Source organism: Neofelis nebulosa, chromosome 12, assembly GCF_028018385.1.
Source record: "Neofelis nebulosa isolate mNeoNeb1 chromosome 12, mNeoNeb1.pri, whole genome shotgun sequence".
In the NCBI taxonomy this organism is placed as follows: Eukaryota; Metazoa; Chordata; class Mammalia; order Carnivora; family Felidae; genus Neofelis; species Neofelis nebulosa.
In genome coordinates this window covers 80922403-80941509 of record NC_080793.1, presented here as the reverse complement: position 1 = coordinate 80941509, position 19107 = coordinate 80922403, and the positions used below count along the sequence as shown (strand labels likewise).

The 19107-nt window shown below is 43.8% G+C and overlaps 1 protein-coding gene across 5 annotated transcripts in view; it reads left to right on the top strand.

Moving 5' to 3' along the window:
- The window catches only part of GDA (guanine deaminase), a 106139-nt gene that overhangs the window by 23639 nt on the left and 63393 nt on the right, over window positions 1-19107 (top strand). Inside the window, exon 1 of one of the 5 annotated variants that reach the window (XM_058695697.1) lies at window positions 1476-2043. The exons of 1 other annotated variant lie outside the window; for it this stretch is intronic. In XM_058695697.1, coding sequence (XP_058551680.1) covers window positions 1921-2043 — 123 coding nt within the window. In that variant the 5' untranslated portion in view covers window positions 1476-1920. Of the gene's footprint in view, window positions 1-1475; window positions 2044-19107 lie in introns of those variants that run through there. 3 more of the 5 variants (XM_058695696.1, XM_058695693.1, XM_058695695.1) reach the window with 3 other exon arrangements.

Here is a 19107-nt window from a genome sequence, read left to right as displayed (position 1 = left end):
ACTCCCTGGTAGGGTGACCAGCCACCTCAGTGTCCTGGGACCACAGTTTCCTCAGGGTGAAGGACCTGAGAGGGGAACGAATCATTTATGTAAATTGGCCCCGCGTCATAATAGCAGCAACTCAGAGAAAGCCTGCTCGTACGCTGAAATGAGAAACCCTTATCCTTTAGGTAAGAGCCACAATAGATATTTACCTCAGGTTATTGCTCTGCTCCCCCAAAAAAACCATGCATACATTTATTCAGTAAACATGTAAGAAACCCCAGGCACCATTCTAGGCATAAGAGCCCTGGTCTCTGGTTGGCCTGGGTGGCTCAGTCGGTTAGGTGTGGGACCCTTGATTTCAGCTCAGGTCATGATCTCACGGGTTGGTGGGATCGAGTTCTGTGATGAGCTGTGCACTGGCAGCGTGGAGCCTGCTTAGGATTCTCTCTCTCTCTGCTCCTCCCCACCCCCCAAATAAATAAATAAACATTAAAAAAAAAGAGAGAGAGAGAGCCTTGGTCCTGTGGTGCTTCCGTTACTGTGTGTGTGTTTTGCAGGGAGAGGAGCAGAAATCAGTGAAAACAGGCAATAAATGAGGATGGATATGATCAATGCAATGGCAGAAATAAGGTGAATGGAATAGAAACTTTGGGGGTGGGGCGCTGCTGCTCGTTTGCCAGCTGGGAAGATTACTCTGGAGCTACATTTGAGGCAAACCAGTGATGAGAAGGGTCGGTCACGGTGAAGATCCGCAGGCGGCCTTAAGGGCAGAAGGAGCAGAGTGTGTGTGGCCCTGAGTGGAAACCAGTTGGTCTCCCTGGAGGAATTTAGTAAATGATTTTGTGAACGCATTGCAAGGAAGGAATGCTGACCCGGAGGCTGTCTTAACAACCACCCCTTCCGAGTTCAGTTTTCACAAATGAAGATAAAGAGGCCGAGGCTCACTGCCTTGACCATCGTCTCTTGATTCCTAGTCCAGTGCTCTTTCCATCAAGCTATGCCACAGTGCCATTCCTAGCCACTTGGCCTGAGTACTTAATCCCAAGCCCCCCCCCCCCCCCCCGTACAACTGGAATTAAATCAAAGAAATGCATTTGTTTTAGGTGTGAGAAAGACTGGAACTGGAATTGTTTGTGGATGGTCACAAGCGCCAAAACACTGGACTCAAGGAAAAAGAGAGGGATTTGGGGATACAGATCAACCTTTGTTGGCGGGGCCCCCAGCAATTCTGTTGAGGGATGCTTCCGGAACACCAGGTTAGGACAAATACTGCATCCCCAGAAACTGAAAACAAAACTGATCCGTAAGACAGGCAGTTCTAGCGGACCTTTCCACCTGTTCCTGAACTTGGGACTGTTCAGACTTTGAAAGTGCTACAGGTTGAAGAGGTACAGGGTTTGGTCACAAGCAGCCCGAAGTTTAAAGGGCAGAGAGAGCAGGCAGGCGCAACGCGAAGTGTGCCAAAAAAGACAGGTGGAGGAGGCTGGGGGACGCGGAGCAGTGGCGAATTTAGCGACCGACGGAGGTGCAAAGCTGGAAACGTCCGCTCCTTCTGCCCCTTCCTTTCTTTCCCTCCCCACCTGGGTTGGTGACTCAGCCACCCCAGGTTGAAAGAACTGCGATGTAGGCTGTGAATTTGGAAACTCAAAGAGTTAACAGATCAAAAACTAACACAGGGGAGGAGAGAAAGACCACACCCCAAGGGAGTGCGGAGCCAAGTCACAGGAGGAAAATCCTATTGGCATCGAGGAGGCACGGAACCCGCCCCTGGGCGCGGCCTGCAGGGGGCAGGCGATCGCCCAGGAAAGCGGGGGCAGGAGGAGGCCCAAGCAGGTGCACTCGGCAGCCACCCGCAGTTGCAGGGACCCCTCCTGACACCTCCGCCCGGTGCGCCCTCCTCGGCTCGCGAACCCCGCGCTGCGCTCTGCCGCTGACATGTGCGCCGCCCCGATGCCGCCCCTGGCGCACATCTTCCGAGGGACATTCATCCACTCCACCTGGACTAACCCCATGGAGGTGCTACGGGACCACCTCCTCGGCGTGAGCGACAGCGGCAAAGTAAGCGGGCGCGGGGTCTGGCGAACCCCGACGGGCGCGCGCGCGGACAGGTGGAAACAGTCTGGCACCTTGCGCTGCGGAGCGAGAGCCTCGGCTCCAGAGTTGAACTTGACTGTTTGACTCTTGGGGAACACCACAAGAGCCCTGGGGCTAGGTTCGTGGGCTGGCCTGGGAGTAACACGTTCCCAGAAGCTGGGAGCTGTGGAGTACTCACACCCACGATTGGTTAGACAGCCGTCCAGGCTGCGGTGGAAGGGGGAGCGAGGCTGTGCCCTCGCAAGTATTAAGAAATCACTAATAAACCTGAACCTTGCTTCATTCATCTTTGTGTCTTTGGCGCCTGGCATAGTGCCTCGCACAGGCTAGGCGCTCCGTACATTTCATTGAATTTATTGTGAAAGAAATAACAGACGAGGGAGTCACTTGGTTAGTGTTGTTTAGCCCTTTCAGTGCATAGAATAAGCAAACAACTGATTTCATTCACTTGATTGCTCAACAGACAATATACCAACGATGCCAGCGAGATGACTTACAATGCTAGAAAGGTAGTCAGAGCGAAATTAACCATGTCCTCCCTACCCTGCTCCCCACCCCATAGCCATTTGCATCAAAGCAAGCAGTTGCGTTTTAAGGCTCAAAATGTCCTCTATGAGTGTGTCTTCTGTACTTCTTTTCCCCAAATCGGGATTTCTACAAACGACCTAGGTAACTTGATGTCTGATATTTACTGTTCATACGCACCGGGCTGGACGCACGGGGCTGGGGGTGGTGACTGCATCAGCAGTGGCTTGGCTAGTTTGGTAAGTGGAAGCCATTCCATTTTTGGCAGAAAAAAAAATAAAGACGAGGGTGGGCTTTTCCTCAACTACTAGTCTGGTTAGCAAAAGTACACCTATTTGTGACTTGTCAGCTTGAAGATACCATTCCTGGACTTGAGACGCTTCCGAGTCAGTGACAGTTTTGAATCGTGACTCTTACGTTTGGGGATAACTGAACCCTGTTTTCTTATGATGCTTAAAAATGATTCTCTCTGTGTGTATTCAGGGAGACTGCTGTTGTGTTTCCAAGGTGATGGAACTCGCAGAGCTCCCCCAAATGGGGAGGCTTTAATAATGTCCCCCCCACCCCCACCGAGAGTGATACATTATTGCCTGGTGCATTTGACCCTCAAGTTTCAGGGAACCCTTAGACTTGGGGCTAGTCCCAAGAAGTAAAGCAACAGCGACCACTACTCTGGGGAGAGATCAGAGGTGTTTCCCTAATCACCAGGAGCTGTTCATCTCTTGGGTTTCTATTTAAAAATCAACTTCCCATATCTAGAATTTTACTTGGGAAGATAGCAGACAAGAGGGTGGGTTTGAAGCCTGCCTTCACCGGGTAGCACGTAGTAAGAAAAGGAAGTAATTCACCTAAAAAAAAAAATTACCTTTTCTGGGGGTTTTAGAGAAGAAGAAGGAAAGAGTGTCCGGAACATGCAATTAGCAGTTCAGTCAGGAAGTCTATTCCTCAGCGAGAGCATACTGAAGTTATAAATTTAGAAAAATGCCATTCCTCCACAAAATAAAATAGCTAGGAATTGAATACAAAGGTGAGTTAATCGAGTGCCTTATGAAATGTCCGAACTGGTAACTGTTGATTTGCTCTTCTAGCTGTAAGGCAGTTGGCTGCAGACTGCGTGTAAGGGAAGAATGTGCCATATATATTCCAAGATTTGACTTCCTCCATTTTGAAAATGGGGCTGCTTTGCCTTTGTAGCTGCTGGGATAATGTTCATTTAAAAAATGTCAAGGTTCTTCCACAAGATTATCTCCCCATAAAATAAATAAGTGTGTGGTGTCATTGTGATGTTTACATTTTTACTGAGCTCCTAAAGCTGTTCACAAACCTTGGGATGATCAGAAACGTGTAGGGGTGTTTAAGTGCTGGTTCCTGGGGGTCATTCTCACTCCAGAGAAGGTGAATCTGGAGTGGCCCCCAGGAAATGGCATTCCAGCAAAGGTCCCAGGGCATTCGGATGCAGGTTGTGGGTGGATTTGGGGTAAACAAGGGTATAGGGTGTGTGATGGGACCAGTTGTAGAGGGTCTTGGGACCTAGTTCTCCGTTTCAAGCCCAGGTCTGGGGTAGCTTGTCAGATAGAGGGGACATGACTTCCTCTCCTTCTCTCTCTTCCTTCTAGACCTCATCTCTCATTTCCTGTAACTTCATTTAGGACTTAGAGCATGGTAATGACTAACTACTTTTAATTCATTAAGTAAAGCTCATTGAAAATTACATTAATTTAAAAAAATCTCTCGTCAACATCTTAGTATTGGGCATTTTGAAGTCAGAGTTAACTCAAGTGACATGTAGCTTTTTAAAAGAAAGACTCCTGCATGTATAATTTATTTGCAAATATTCAATTAATCTTGAGATGCTGTGTGCTCCAGTTGTACCAAATTATCTGATTCTTCCCACATAGAACAGGGGCGGGTTGACTTTAAACGTAGCGAAAAGATGCCCGGGGCCTTTTTCATGCACACTTACCTGGAAGCAAGAGCGAGGAAGAGAATCATTTTGGAGGTACTACCCTGGGAGCAAGTCGTATGGAGAAACCAGACTTGGGTTCAAGTTTGGTCTCTACCATTACTTGCTCTGAGACCATGAAGGAGACACTTAATCTGTCTGAGCCTCAATTTCCTCACTTGTAGACTCAGGTTTTCTTTTACTAAGTATTAAACGAGATAATATATGAAAATGCCCGGTGCTTAGTGGGTACTTAACACATGCCATGTTCATTTTGTTACCTTCCTTCCCTCTGCTCCTAGCAAACCCTTAACCTCTGGCTCACTGTAGCATTTTTGCATATTTCCACATGATGGCATCGTGCAGACCAGCAGGTGGAGAAGAAAGCCATGGCCTGTGATGCACTATGTGGGACGTGGGGAGGTCACCACATTTCCACTGTGCAGCATCCCAGCTCATGTCATTGGCCCACTGGGACACAAAGATGCACCTGGGAAGAAAGATCTACATGGCATTTGTCGCCAGGCGTGCCAGCACGTTGTATTTAGTATATTACTGTGTCATTATTCCCATTACAGATGGGGAAGTTGAGACTTGAGAAAGCATGCTTTCAGAGATGGTGGCATAGCTGGATTTTGAATTAGCGGGGCCAAAGCCATATTCTCTTCACTAGAGCAAGCCGCCTCTGTGAGGCATAGTCCTCAGCCTCAAAGGACTTGCACTTTTAAGCAACAAAGCTTAGACGTGTACCTGTAATAAAAGTGGACTGACTCCTGAACCAAAGACTGGACTCGTTGCTGACGACACGTTGATGAGAGAAACATGCAAACCTTGTCCTGCCCTTGTGAAATTGATAACATAGTGATATATTAACAGACTGCTATGACCCATCAGAACTTGTACTAATCAGGGAGTGGAGAGAAGGCTTTCCTTAGTGTCAAGTGACATTTAAATTGTGACCTAAAGGATGAGTAGAAATTAAATAGGTAGGGCAGGAGGCATTGGAGATAGGGAGGGAGCAGCCTGTGCAAAGACCCTGGGGTAGAAAAGAATGAATGCATCAATGTGGTTAGAGTCCAAAGTTCTAGGAGAAGGATAACTCAAGATAAGGCAGGAGAGATAGGCAGGGCAAGGTCTCGGAGTGCATAGGGAGTTGGAGGGCAGGGACACAGATTTGCCATCATCAAATTGTACACTTTTTAATTTTTTTTTTCTTCTTAACATTTATTTATTATTCAGAGACAGAGAGAGACAGAGCATGAGCATGGGAGGGGCAGAGAGAGGAGGCGATACAGAATCCGAAGCAGGCTCCAGGCTCTGAGCTGTCAGCACAGAGCCCGACATGGGGCTTGAACTCACAAACTGAGAGACCATGACCTGAGCCGAAGTCGGACGCTCAACTGACTGAGCCACCCAGGCACCCCAAACTGTGCACTTTTTAAAGGTCATTTTAGCTTCAAGTTAAAGAATGCATTAGAGAGGGGCACCTGGGTGGCTCAGTCGGTTAAGTGTCTGACTCTTGATTTCAACGCAGGTCATGATCTCACGGTTTGTGAGTTCGAGCCCCATGTCGGGCTCTGTGCTGACAGAGCAAAGCCTGCGTGGGGTTCTCTCTCTCTCTCTCTGACCCTCCCCAGCTCACTCTCTTTCACTTTTTTCCAAATAAATAAATAAATATAAAAAAAAAAGAGAATGCATTGGAGAGGAGTCAAGTGCAGGCAAGGGGATCAGATAGGAGCCTGCTGCAGTAGTTTAGGTGAAATGGACGTGGTTCAGAAGAGAGAGGCAGTGCATTATGTCAATTAAGATATGAACGCCTGGAGCCTGCTTCAGATTCTGTGTCTTCCTCTCTCTCTCTCTCTGCCCCTCCCATGCTCATGCTCGGCCAATCTGTCTCTCAAAAAAATAAATAAACATTAAAAAAATTAAAAAAAAAAAGATATGAGTATAGTTGATACACAATGTTACATTAGTTTCTGGTAAGAGATGAACTGTTAAGAGTACCTAACTATGTGCGTCTGATGAAGTTACTGAACATTTCTGCTTTCCAGTTTCCTCATGTATAAAATAACTAGCGTGGGGCGCCTGGGTGGCTCAGTCGGTTAAGCGTCCGACTTCGGCTCGGGTCATGATCTCATGGTCCGTGGGTTTGAGCCCCGCATCGGGCTCTGTGCTGACAGCTCAGAGCCTGGAGCCTGCTTCAGATTCTGTGTCTCCCTCTCTCTCTGACCCTCCCCCGTTCATGCTCTGTCTCTCTCTGTCTCAAAAATAAATAAACATTAAAAAAAAAAATAAATAAAAAATAAATAAAATAACTAGCGTAACCCCCCCTCATACGGTTGTTGGAGGGCTTACGTGAATTACTAATTGTCAGGTGCATAGAATACCGCCTTGGACGTAGTATATGCCCAGTAAACATCAGCGGTTATCAGCAGTGGAGGTGGAGAGAGGTGGACAGAATTGGTGTCAACTTAGGTCGGGTCAAATGGACTTGATGATATGGTTAGAGAGATACGTGTGACTCTATTAAAAGGTGTGGTGCGATACTTACTTTTCCAGTTTCCTGGTGTTGAAGGGTGGCCAGTGTTGACATTCTGACATGCAAGAAATTGGCTAAGAGGCTTCTGGGAAATATTTTTCTCCCTCGTAAATGTGGGAAGAGTTCTTCCTTTTTTGGATGTTCTCATGTGAAGAGTGGACCTGCTGCCCTTGTTTGAGACGATGAGGAAGAGCTTTAGAGGATTTCAGAGACACTTACCTGGTCTGTCTTTGAACATCATCGAATGCATACATGAATAACATCATTGGATAGTTAACTGTCCCGGGAACTGCCCTCCGCCTACTGCCCTCAGACTTCTGCGGGATAATGAAATGCCCTTTTTTTGGTCTACACATCTGTTAATTGCAGCCCAGGGCACCTCTAACTACGGCACTGCTTTTTTTCCAAAAAATCATATTATTTCAAAGGACTGCTCACTGCCTTTTCCTTTTCCCCATTTCTGTCTTCTCCTTGTTGGCCCAAAATGTCAGTGTCTTTCCAGGCACCCAGATCCTTAGTCCAGACCAGCTTGTTTTCCTCTGGGGTATCTTTGTATGCGCCCTGTCCATTATCATTGACCTTGTCCAGCCTTTCACCTTCTCTTGCAAAACTAATACAGGAGCCTCCTAGCTGTTTGCTCTTCTGCATTCCGATGTCTATTTAATGCCTACTCCTCCTTTAGATCACAATTTAAATGTCACTTGATACTAAGGGAAGCCTTCTCTCCACCCCCTGATTAGTTCAAGTTCTGATGGGTCATGTCAGTGTACCACCAGGTTATCAATTTCACAAGGGCAGGGCAAGGTTTGCCCGTTTCTCTCATCAATGCTCTCCGCATCCCCGAAGGCTACTTCCTTGGAGCATGGCTAGCATCACGTATCGCCTCTCATACCACTACCGTCGGCTCTGTGTTGTCTCTGAGATCCAAATGTTCCTGATCGACATTCTAGGCATGACATTATTTGACCCCACCCTGCTTTTCTAACAAATACTTCCTCCTGCTCCGTGTTTCTCTCTGGCAAATGGGAGGGGGATTTCCATGACTCGTTTACACCACGAGGTATCCATGAGCTCAGGGATGTCTATCCCTGCCAACTTCTCACTGTTCCCCAGCACATCGTGTTCTTTTATGCCTCCTTTGTGGGTGCCAATCTCACAGCCCGGAATAGTCCTCCTTTTTATATCCCCCTTTTCACTCCACCTCTGTCAAAATAAAATCTTGCTCTTCCTTCAAGGCCCAGTTCTGATGTCTTCTTCTTCTTCTCAAAAGTTGCCCTGGCCATCCTCCTGCAGTTGCAATAAATTACCCTTTGTTCTCCCACAAAAGTTGGCATATATACTGACACCAGTGTTTTTCTGGTGGTGAGGAGCATGGCTTCTGGAGTCAGACTATGTGGATTCAGACCCCAACTCTGCCTCTTACCTGGATGAATTTTCTAACATATCTAAGCCTTGGCACCTCATGTATAAATTGTGGACAATAATAGCACCCTGAAGGAGTGGTGAGGCAGATAAGACAGAGTGTGTAAAGTACTTGGCACATAGCAATTGCACAATAAATATTGGCCACTGTTCTTATCTTTTCTTTCGGTAAAGTAATTATTTCATTTTTGCCTTTCATTATGCTTAGCTTTATAGAACGTCCTCACTCACTGGGCTAGTGTGAACTTCTTTTACAAATGGGAGGTGAACTGGAGAGAGGGTAACATTTATTAAGTCATACTCTTTGTCAGACTCTGGCAGATTCTTTGTATGTTAGCAATGCTGAGATGAGACCGCATCATCATCATCCTTTTTTTGCTTCATCATCTGTGCTTTACAAATGAAGAAGGGAGGCTCAGAGAATTGTCTGTCTCAGCTGCGGCCACAGCAAGTTAGTGGCAAAGCCAAGATTCACACTCATGACTGATTTCAAGGTCTGTGCTCTTTCAAGGAGTCCCTCCTGCCTTCTGTCATGAGAAGGGCTGAAACCCTATTGTCCTTAGGGCCCCTCAACATTGACTTATCGTTTGAATGCAAATCAGGTCTATTGAATGTATTGTGTAGTGTGTGTGTAGAATGTGTTGAATGTGGTGTGTAGTACGAAGACAGTCATGCGTGATGAGTGAAAAAGACATTTATAGCTCCAGAGAGATTTTTTTTTCAAATTGAAGTATAGTTGATACTCAGTGTTACATTAATTTCAGATGTACAGCATAGTGATTCCATGACCCCATACTTTGTGCTATGCTCACCAACACTCACCATACGATGCTATTATAATACCACTGACTCTGTTCCCTATACTGTACCTTCTATCTCCATGACTTACTCATTCCATAACTAGAAGCCTGGATCTCCCACCCCCCTTCACCCATTTTGTGCATTCCCCTACCTTCTGCCCTCTGGCGACCATCAATTTGTTCTTAGTATTTATGTGTCCATTTTTGCCTTTTTTTTTTTATTCATTCATTTTGGTTTTTTTAGGTTCCACGTACAAGTGAAATCATATGGCATTTGTCTTTTTCTGACTCATTTCACTTAACATAATACCCTCTAGGTCCATCCATGTTGTCACAAACAGCAAGATCTCATTCTCTTTTTATGGCTGAGTAATATTCCTTTGTGTGTGTTTATCCATTGATCTATCGATGGATACGCGGGTTGCTTCCCTATCTTGGCTATTGTGAATAATGCTGCAGTAAACATAGGGGTGCAGATATCTTTTTCAAATGAGCGTTTTTCTTTTCTTTGGGTAAATACACAGTAGTAGAATTACTGGGTCATATGGTAGTTCTATTTTTAATTTTTTGAAGAACCTCCATACTGTCTTTCACAGTGGCTGCATCAGTTTACATTCCTACCAACAGTGCATGAGCTTCCTTTTTCTCCACATCCTTGCCAACACTTATTATTTCTTGTCTTTTTGTCTCCAGCCATTCTAACAACGGTAAGACTATATCCCAGAGAATTTTTTTTTAATGTTTATTTATTTTTGAGAGAGAGAGACAGAGTGTGAGCAGGGGAGGGGCAGAGAGAGAGGGAGACACAGAATCCAAAGTAGGCTCCAGTCTCTGAGCTGTCAGCACAGAGCCCAACACGGAGCTCAAACTCACGAGCTGTGAGATCATGACCTGACCTGAGCCGAAGTCGGATGCTTAACTGATATGCCCCTGGAGAGATTTTTTAAAAGCACAATTGGACTTCTTCTTTGAGCCTTTGAAGCAATGCTGTTGGGTGTGACTGGAGTTTGCCACTCTCTGGTTCTGTAGTGTTTTCTGTTCATGGAATTTCTCTGTAATCATTTTCCAAGGTTGATCATCTCTTACCTCATGCATGATTCTGACTGACATTGTTTCCTACTGTCTAAAAAACCATACTCTTTTCCTTTGTGAAGACTTTTTTTTAGTTGACTTTATTATACTACTTTATTAATTCTAAAAGATAAGCTACATTAACTTCAAATTTAACTTCTAATGGAGATCCAGTTTTCAAAATCTTTTGACCCTTGTATTCAGTGCTTCTGCTTGTGAAATGAAGATTTTTTTCCTCCCATGAATAAGTTATTCATGCACTGTTACCTGAGACCATTTCACAACAAATACCCTTTGCATCTTTTCTTTCCCTATTGTCCCCGCTCAGGTTGGCACCCGCAGAACACCGGTTCCTATAGCCACAGACCTTTTGCTCTTCCCAGCCTATTACTGGGTTTTGAAGAATTATTTTGACTGAATGAACCTTTCTCAGTTAAAACCCCACTTGAAAACTCGATTGCGTGGATCTCAATTTATCGACAAGCTATTGCTTCACGAGTTAAAAAAAATCTTTGAAGGCTAAAGCAATGATACTGTAGTTCTAATTACAAGTAAGTTCTTCTAAGCTTCCTAGGAATTTTAAAGGCCTGCTGTTCCCCAAAGGCTTACGTGGGCAGAAAAAGTGTATCATGTGATCATACAACCTCTCCATGCACCTATACCCTTATAAACACACTTATAAAACACATTTCTGGAAGGCAATATTAAAATTAAGAGCCAAAATGGAGCACCTGGGTGGCTCCATCTGTTAAGTGACTGACTCTTTTTTTTTTTAATGTTTATTTATTTTCAAATGAGAGAGAGAGAGAGAGAGGCAGACGCAGAATCTGAAGCAGACCCTTAGGCCTCTAGTTGTCAGCTCAGAGCCCAATGTGGGGCTCAAACTCACAACTGTGAGATCAAGACCTGAGGCGAAGTTGGACGCTTAACTGAGTGAGCCACCCAGGCGCCCCAAGTATCCAACTCTTGATTTCAGCTCAGATCGTGATCTCACAGTTTGCAGGATTGAGCCCCGCATTGGGGACGCGGAACCCGCTTGGGGTTTCCTGTCTCCTTTTCTCTCCTCCCCTCATCCACAAGCACACACGCACTCTCTCTCTCTTAAAAATAAATAAATAAACGTTAAAAATATATAAAATTGAGAACCAAAAATAATATTTACTTTTGTAGAGTAGGAGCGGAGAGTTAGGGACGTGGAGGAGAATTTTTATGTTGCACATTCTAGCTTTTCACAGTGTTAGTTTTTCGTTTTCGTTTTACTTTTATAATTTAATATAATATTTACCATTTTAACGTGTGCACTTCAGTGTCCTTTATTACAGTCACAGTACAACCATTACCATTACCTACTTCCAGAATATGTTTGGAGCATGAACCATGTAGCAGCCACCCCCTATTCTTCCCCTCCCCGCCTCAGCAACCACTAATTTGCTTTCTCTCTCTAGATTTGCATATCCCAGATGCTTCAAATAAATGCACACATACAGTATGTGACCTTTTGTGCCCGACTTTTTTCACTTAGCTTAATGTTTCCAAAGTTTACCCATTTTGTTGGTTATCACTCTAGTCCTCCTGTTCTCAGGAATAGCTAAGCCCATTTTGTCCCCCTTTTTGTTTGGCACCTCCTTACATCTCTTACTTTTTTTCTTGAATCTCCCCCATAACCTCATCTTGAAGGCAGGGACTATGACTGTCTTTCTTTCTTTCTTCCTCCTTTCCTTTCCTTCCCTTCTCTTTCCTTTCCTTCCCTTCCCTTTCTTTTCCTTCCCTTCCCTTTCCTTTCCTTCCCTTTCCTTCCCTTTCCTTCCCTTCCCTTCCCTTTCTTTTCCTTCCCTTCCCTTCCCTTCCCTCCCTTCCCCTTTCTTTTCCTTCCCTTCCCTTTCTTTTCCTTCCCTTCCCTTCCCTTTCCTTCCCTTTCTTTTCCTTCCCTTCCCTTCTTTTCCCTTCCTTCCCCTTTCCTTCCCTTCCCTTCCCTTCCCTTCCCTTCCCTTCCCTTCCCTTCCCTTCCCTTTTCTTCCCTTCCCTTTCCTTTCCCTCCCTTCCCTCCCCTCCCCTTCCCTTCCCTTCCCTTCCCATTCTCATTCTTTCTTTCTTTCTTTCTTTCTTTCTTTCTTTCTTTCTTTCTTTCTTTCTTTCTTTCTTTCTTTCTTTCTTTCTTTCTTTCTTTCTTTCTTTCTTTCTTTCTTTCTTTCTTTTCTTTCAACTTTTTCACTTTTGTATCCACAGCTGTTAGCATATGGTAAGCACTCAGATGACTATTTGTTGGATAAATAAATGGTGTTTGGATTTTTTCACCACATGATAACCAGGATGGAAAAGTTCACTTGAGGAGTCAGCGAAATGTACAGCTAGCTAAAAATATCTTCCAAACAACCAATTGTTTGAACAAGAACTCTGGGTTTTTTCTAAGCTAGATGCTTGATACAACGTATTTGGCCACTGGGGGTTGTAATTAGTTTCATGTCCTAGTGAATAATTAAGAACCTGGAAAAGTAGAGTTTAATTGGAACTCTGAGACCTCATAAAATTCTCAAATGCCTTTAGCTCGAACCATGTGAAGGATTCGGAATAATGTAGATTATATAGGACTGCTTATTCCCTTTGGTTTTATATTATGGTTTGTTAAGTGTTCACGTCTTCATAAAATGGTAATTTACTGAAAATATTGCTTTTAAATTGCCACTTACAATTTACAGTCCTGGAACATGCTAGGCCCTCCATGAATAATAACTCTTATTATCCGTCTCCTGCCCTCATAGTACTTACTGCTTTAGCACAAAATCGCCATTCAGTAAATGCTTCTGATTGAAAGGACAGAATGGTCTGCTATGCTCTCTACGCTATTTTGGGGGGATGCATAGATGGGGCAAAGTTTTTCACCCATACTATTTATTTATTTCTTTTAATATTTTGTTTTGTTTTGTTTTGTTTTGAGAGGGGGTGAGGGGCAGAGAGAGAGAGGGACACACAGAATCTGAAGCAGGCTTCAGGCTCCAAGCTGTTAGCACAGAGCCCATCACGGGGCTTGAACCCATAAACCGTGAGATCACGACCTGATCCGAAGTAGGACACTTAACCAACTGAGGCACCCAGGCGCCCCTCCTCCATACTATTTAACCTAGAGGTTGTTTTTCCCCTGCCATGTGTAGAAGGGTCTCATGTATGCCTTAACCTGTTGTTTTTGTTTGTTTGTTTTTGTTTTTGTTTTAAGTATAAAACACAGAGAGAAGCCACTCTAGGTCCTCGGGTCAGTGTGAGCACATGAATCTCCTCAAGATCCAGCCTGGTGTGGACTCACAATCCTGTGTAGCTAAGATGCTTGGAGCTCATAAGAATTGGTAGCTGAAGAAGAAAGAACAAAGGCTTCAAGGGGTTAGGGACAAAACAATGAGCAAAACAGATGCAGGTTCTGCCTTATTTGCGTTCAGAGTCAATAACCACATGAGCATGGAAAAGTTTATAATTCTAAGAAAGAAAAATGCAGAGCACTAAGGAGGTGTGAAACCAGAGGACTTGGCTTATTGTGAAGAGAGGCTTCAAGAATGCAACCCTAAGGAAGCAACATTTGAGTTGAGTTTGAAGGTTGCATGGGAGGCAATTCGTCAGAGAAAGAGGAAAGGCCTATGCAAAGACCCAGTAGGGGGAAACAACTGGAAACTGATGCTGTGGAGGGTGGAGGTGGGGGGGAGGGGTTGGTGGAAATAGATGAAGCCAGGGAGATACGTGTCAGGTGATAATAGGCTTTTTTGTTTATCCCAAAGGCAGTACAATGGGAAACCAGTGAAGAATGTTACAGAGAGGAAGGCAGATCAGATTTGCATTTAAAAAAATATATAAACAATAATTGCAGAGTAATAATTATAGGAAAACAGACTGGACCGTGAAACAGGGCAAGTAGGTGGTGATAGAGTTGGAGAGAAATGGGCAGATGTGTGAGACAATAGGGAGGCAGAAATCAATGAGGTGTGGTGACCGTTTGGCTAAAGAGGGCTAGGGACAAGCTTCCCCTGTATTTCAGGCTTCTACAACTGAATGGATGTGTTGGCCATCACTGGTTGAGGGAACAGAAGAAGAGATCCACCTGGGGAGGGCAGATTCAGAGGTCTTTTCTGGTCATGCTGAGTTGAGGCCCCCTTGTGACATCCATGTGGATATGCCAAGTAGGGGGTGGCTGGCAGGTCTGAATATCAGAGGAGATATCTGAGTGGGAGATATAAAATGTGGAATAAAGTTTGAGAAAAGAACAGGAACTATATTAACCTCGGTGGTTGAGTTTGGAGTAAAAGAGACTGAGTGAGATGAGAAGGGCAACCCAAAGGTCAGAGGATAACCCCGGGAATGTGGTGTAATAGGAAACAAAGGATGGGGGACAACTTCAAGAAGGAGGGGGGTGCCTGGGTGGCTCAGTTGGTTAAGCGTTGGACTTGGGCTCAGGTCACGATCTCATGGTTCATGGGTTCAAACCCCATGTCAGGCTCTGTGCTGACAGCTCTGAGTCTGGAGCCTGCTTCGGATTCTGTGACTCCCTCTCTCTCTGCCTCTCCCCTGCCTGTGGTCTGTCTGTCTGTCTGTCTCTCTCTCAGAAACAAATAAACATTAAAAAAAAAAAAAAGAAGGAGGGAATAGAACAGATGGTACATGTCATTGAATGGTAGGAGGAAGAGGAATAATACTGGGAACATGTCCAATGGATTTAGCAACCTGAGGTTATTGGCGACCTTAAGAAGACTTATTTGGGGAAGGGGGCACCTGGGTGACTCGGTCAGTCAAGCATCTGACTCTTGGTTTCAGCTCAGGTCATGATCTTGTGGTTTCATGAGTTCGAGCCCCACACCTGGCTCTGTGCTGGCAGCTCAGAACCTGCTTGGGATTCTCTCTCTCTCTGCTCCTCCCTGACTTGGGTGGTTTTTGTCTCTCTCAAAATAAATAAATAAACAAAAAAGAAAAAAGAAAGAAAGAAAACTTATTTGGCTATAGAGAAGATGGCAATCAGCTTCATTTGGGTTTTGGAATGGGTGGAAGATAAGAAAATGAAGACAGTGGTCATAGACCACTCTTTTGAGATGATAAATGTGCAATACTTTTGTTTATCCTCTGAGAAAAATAAGGTAGTGCCTTTAATAGTAATAAAATACACATAAATTATATATGTTTTATTCTCCCAATTCTTAGGTTACCTGAGGACTTTTTATACAAATGTGCCACTTGTAACATTATATAAGCATGTTGGTATCTCCCGCTCGCCAGTGTTTGAGTGGATATCAAGACATTTGCAAACATGTATGTGCCAGTGCTTAGACGTGGTTGTAGCCTTCTTAATAATCATTTTGCACTCTTATCTCAGAAATGTTACTTACCGTCTCGGCGTCACCAGAATTCCTGGTATTCGGTCAGTATTTTTGTTTTATAGTACAGGATGCCAGCAGTGAAACTGTTTTCATTTTATTAAGATCTAACAGGAAAGGCATAATTTTTCCTTGAGTTTGAGATTTTTTTTTGAAATTAAAACAAAAATAAATAAGTAAAACTAGAAAAGACCATAAAGCCAGATGTTTCCTTTATTTAAAAATGCAGTCAAGTTTGCAGGAAAGCATTTTTGGACTTTCTCTAAGGGAACCGAGAAAAACCTCTCCCCTTCCATCCCTCCTGGTGGATGACTTTGAAAAGGAGATTTAATCCAGCTGAGAAAAACAACTCCTGAATGATTCATATTAAGGAGAATTGCAATCTATACATGTTTGAACACAGGCTTGTATAATCGTTCTGTTTTTTTTTTTTTTTCTTTCTCTGTCCAGATAATCAAGTAGGAAGCAGGAGGAAAACAAGAAGGCTTACGCTAGATTTATGTCAATTGAAATTAGAATAAGGAGAATTACACATGTAACCTAGAAAGGATTGGGTGCTTCCAAAATGCCAAAGCATTGGGCAGGTAGAGTAAGAAGGCAGTAAGATGAAAGGATATGGAAACAAAATGAAGTGACAAATAGTAATATAAACCCACATCAGTTTACATTTAGTCATGCCTTTGGGCTTCGCCATCGTTTTGTCCACACCCCAAATACCCTTACCTCTCATTCTCCCATATGTATGTATACCTTATCCATCACCTCCTCCAAAAAGCAAACTCATTTCTCTAGTCCTCACTGATTTCTCCCTTCTCTTGAGTTTTCTCAGCTCAGTCTGTAATGCCAGTTTGGACTTTACAAATATGCCACCGCGCACAGTTCTCAGTTTCCTATATGCACTTAAATTTTATTTCCCCAGCTAGAATATAAACTTTTTTTTTTCGTTCTTTTGATGTTAACTTACTTTTGAGAGAGAAAGAGCATGAGCAGGGGAGGGGCAGAGAGAGAGAGAGAGAGAGAGAGAATCCAAAGCAAGCTTCAGGCTCTGAGCTCTCAGCACAGAGCTGGATTGGGGCTCGAACTCACAAGCCGTGAGTTCATGACCTGACCTGAAACCAAGAGTGGGACACTAAACCAACTAGGTGCCCCTAGAATATGAACTCTTGAAAGGTGAGGATTATTTCTTCTACGTATATCTGATGTATATATCTGATGTATATATCCTTAGCAGTTTGATGGGCATATGAGGTACATTTCAACAGTATGTGCTGCCTTGAATTGTTATCAGTTGAAATGCATTACCGAACACGACAAAAGGTAGGCCAAGAAAAATATTTTAAGCAGCTTCCCCCAACCTCTGTGTTCCATGATTTGATTGGCATGTACCCCGTCACAAGCTCTTGACGTGCACGGGTGTGACTTTCACAGATGGCTGCTTCTCATTTTGTGGGGGTTTAGGACCGAATCCCAGAAGCTGATGTCAGCATGTTGGTCAGTATCACTCGGTAAACCCACAAGCCCAACCGGTTCGCCCGCACCGGTGCCTCAGCGCGATTTCTCATCCTTGTTATATATGCGGTAACTCTCAAGAAGTAGTTGAAAAAAACCCAAACTTGGCATTTTTAATAAAATGGTATAATGTTCTTGAGAATGTAGATGGGCAAATGAAGATGTGCTATCAAAGTAGTTCTCGGCAAATATTTGAGGAATGAATAAATAAGAAAGTGATTATTTCTAATACAGGCAAAAGATTGCATAGCACTCTTTTGTTTTTTAAGTAGACCAGCAGGGAGCCCAAAGCAGGGCTTGAACTCAAGACCCTGAGATCAAGACCTGAGCTGAGATCAAGAGTCGGACACTTAACCGACTAAGCCACCCAGGAGCCCCTGTATAGCACCTCTTATGTTTCAGCCACTGGTCTAAGTCTTTTATGTATACTAACTCAATCATTGCAACAACACTGTGAATTAAGTACCATTGTGTCTCCATTTTGCAGATGAGGAAACTTGAGTCAGCAACAATTTAAGTGCGTTGTTCAAGGTCACATAGCTGATAACTAGTGGAGTCAGGATTTAAAGCCACATGGTCTAGTTCTAAAGTCTATACCTTTAGCAGCTCTGGCATGGGAGAAGTTAAACGCTTTATTGTTACTCAGATGTTTGGGGGTATATGGAAGCCTTAGGATATAGTAGTCAGTTACTGTTATAAAATTTTTGTTTGCTTTTGTCTTTTTGTCTTGCAACACAAAACTCCTAAGGCATTCTGACAATTTGTCAGTAAACCTGAAGCAATTATGTGTCCTTTCCAAGATCAACAATTTGCTAATTCTTAATCAGGTTTTCAATAACACTATTATGTTGTTACATGTTAGAGCTTTAGGACCTCCTAGGTTGGCTTTGGCAGTGGTGAAAAGTAACCTAGTAACAGTTCATGGCTGGCATACATCTTCACACAGGGGAGGAATTTGTAAAACCAATAGCTGGGCCTGTTCTGAGTTTCTTTTATTAGTCTCAGGAGTTAAGTTTGTGGAGTTAAGCAGGCAGTTCCCATGTTGGTTGTGTGAAATGTAATGTCAAGTGCATTTAGAGATACTATGAAGAGAACACAGACAAGCAGGGAGGGAGAGAATATTAAGTCACATGAAATGCTTCTTGTCAGACTCAGATTTTATCTTTTTAAATCTACTCTTTTGGAAATAGAGCCCTGATTTGACTTTAAGTTAGCAGCTGTGAATGCATGCTGCCTGGATGGCCACCATGATTTTGTTACACATTTATATAGACTTTGTAAGTGGGCTTTATAAATCAAGCCTTGGAATAGCTGTAGGAAGTCTTGGCAGAAACAACCAACCAAAATTTTGCCTTTCTGTTCTCATCCAACTTTCAATATGCAGTCAATCTGATTAACAAACCAACAGTAAACAACAACAACCAAAGAGGCTAGAAATTGAAAAACATTTGGTTTTCCAGGGGAACTGGGAAAGGCTTTGTAATTAACGTGACAAATGGAAAACCGACAAAAATACGTTATCAATTTTGCCATTTTGGGTAGAAAAAAAGAGTCGTTTAAAAAAATGTATCCTCCAGCTCTGAGAGCAGGTAATGGTGCCCTACATCTGAGCCTCCAGGAGGGGGCGCTCTCTGGTATTTTTTACACCTGTGTCCCATCCAGTGACCAAATGGGATGAGGAGAGAATTGTAAATCAAGCATAAAGCCTTTGCCCCTTTAAACTTAGGGAATATGGCATCAAATACCATTCTATGGCTGCCATAAAAATACAACAGGAAACTTGGATTAGACCCACAGGTTTGACTAATGATGCAGTGTTCACGAAAACACACAATTTTCCCTGAGCTCTTGGAGCGAACTGGTTGCAGGAGCTCA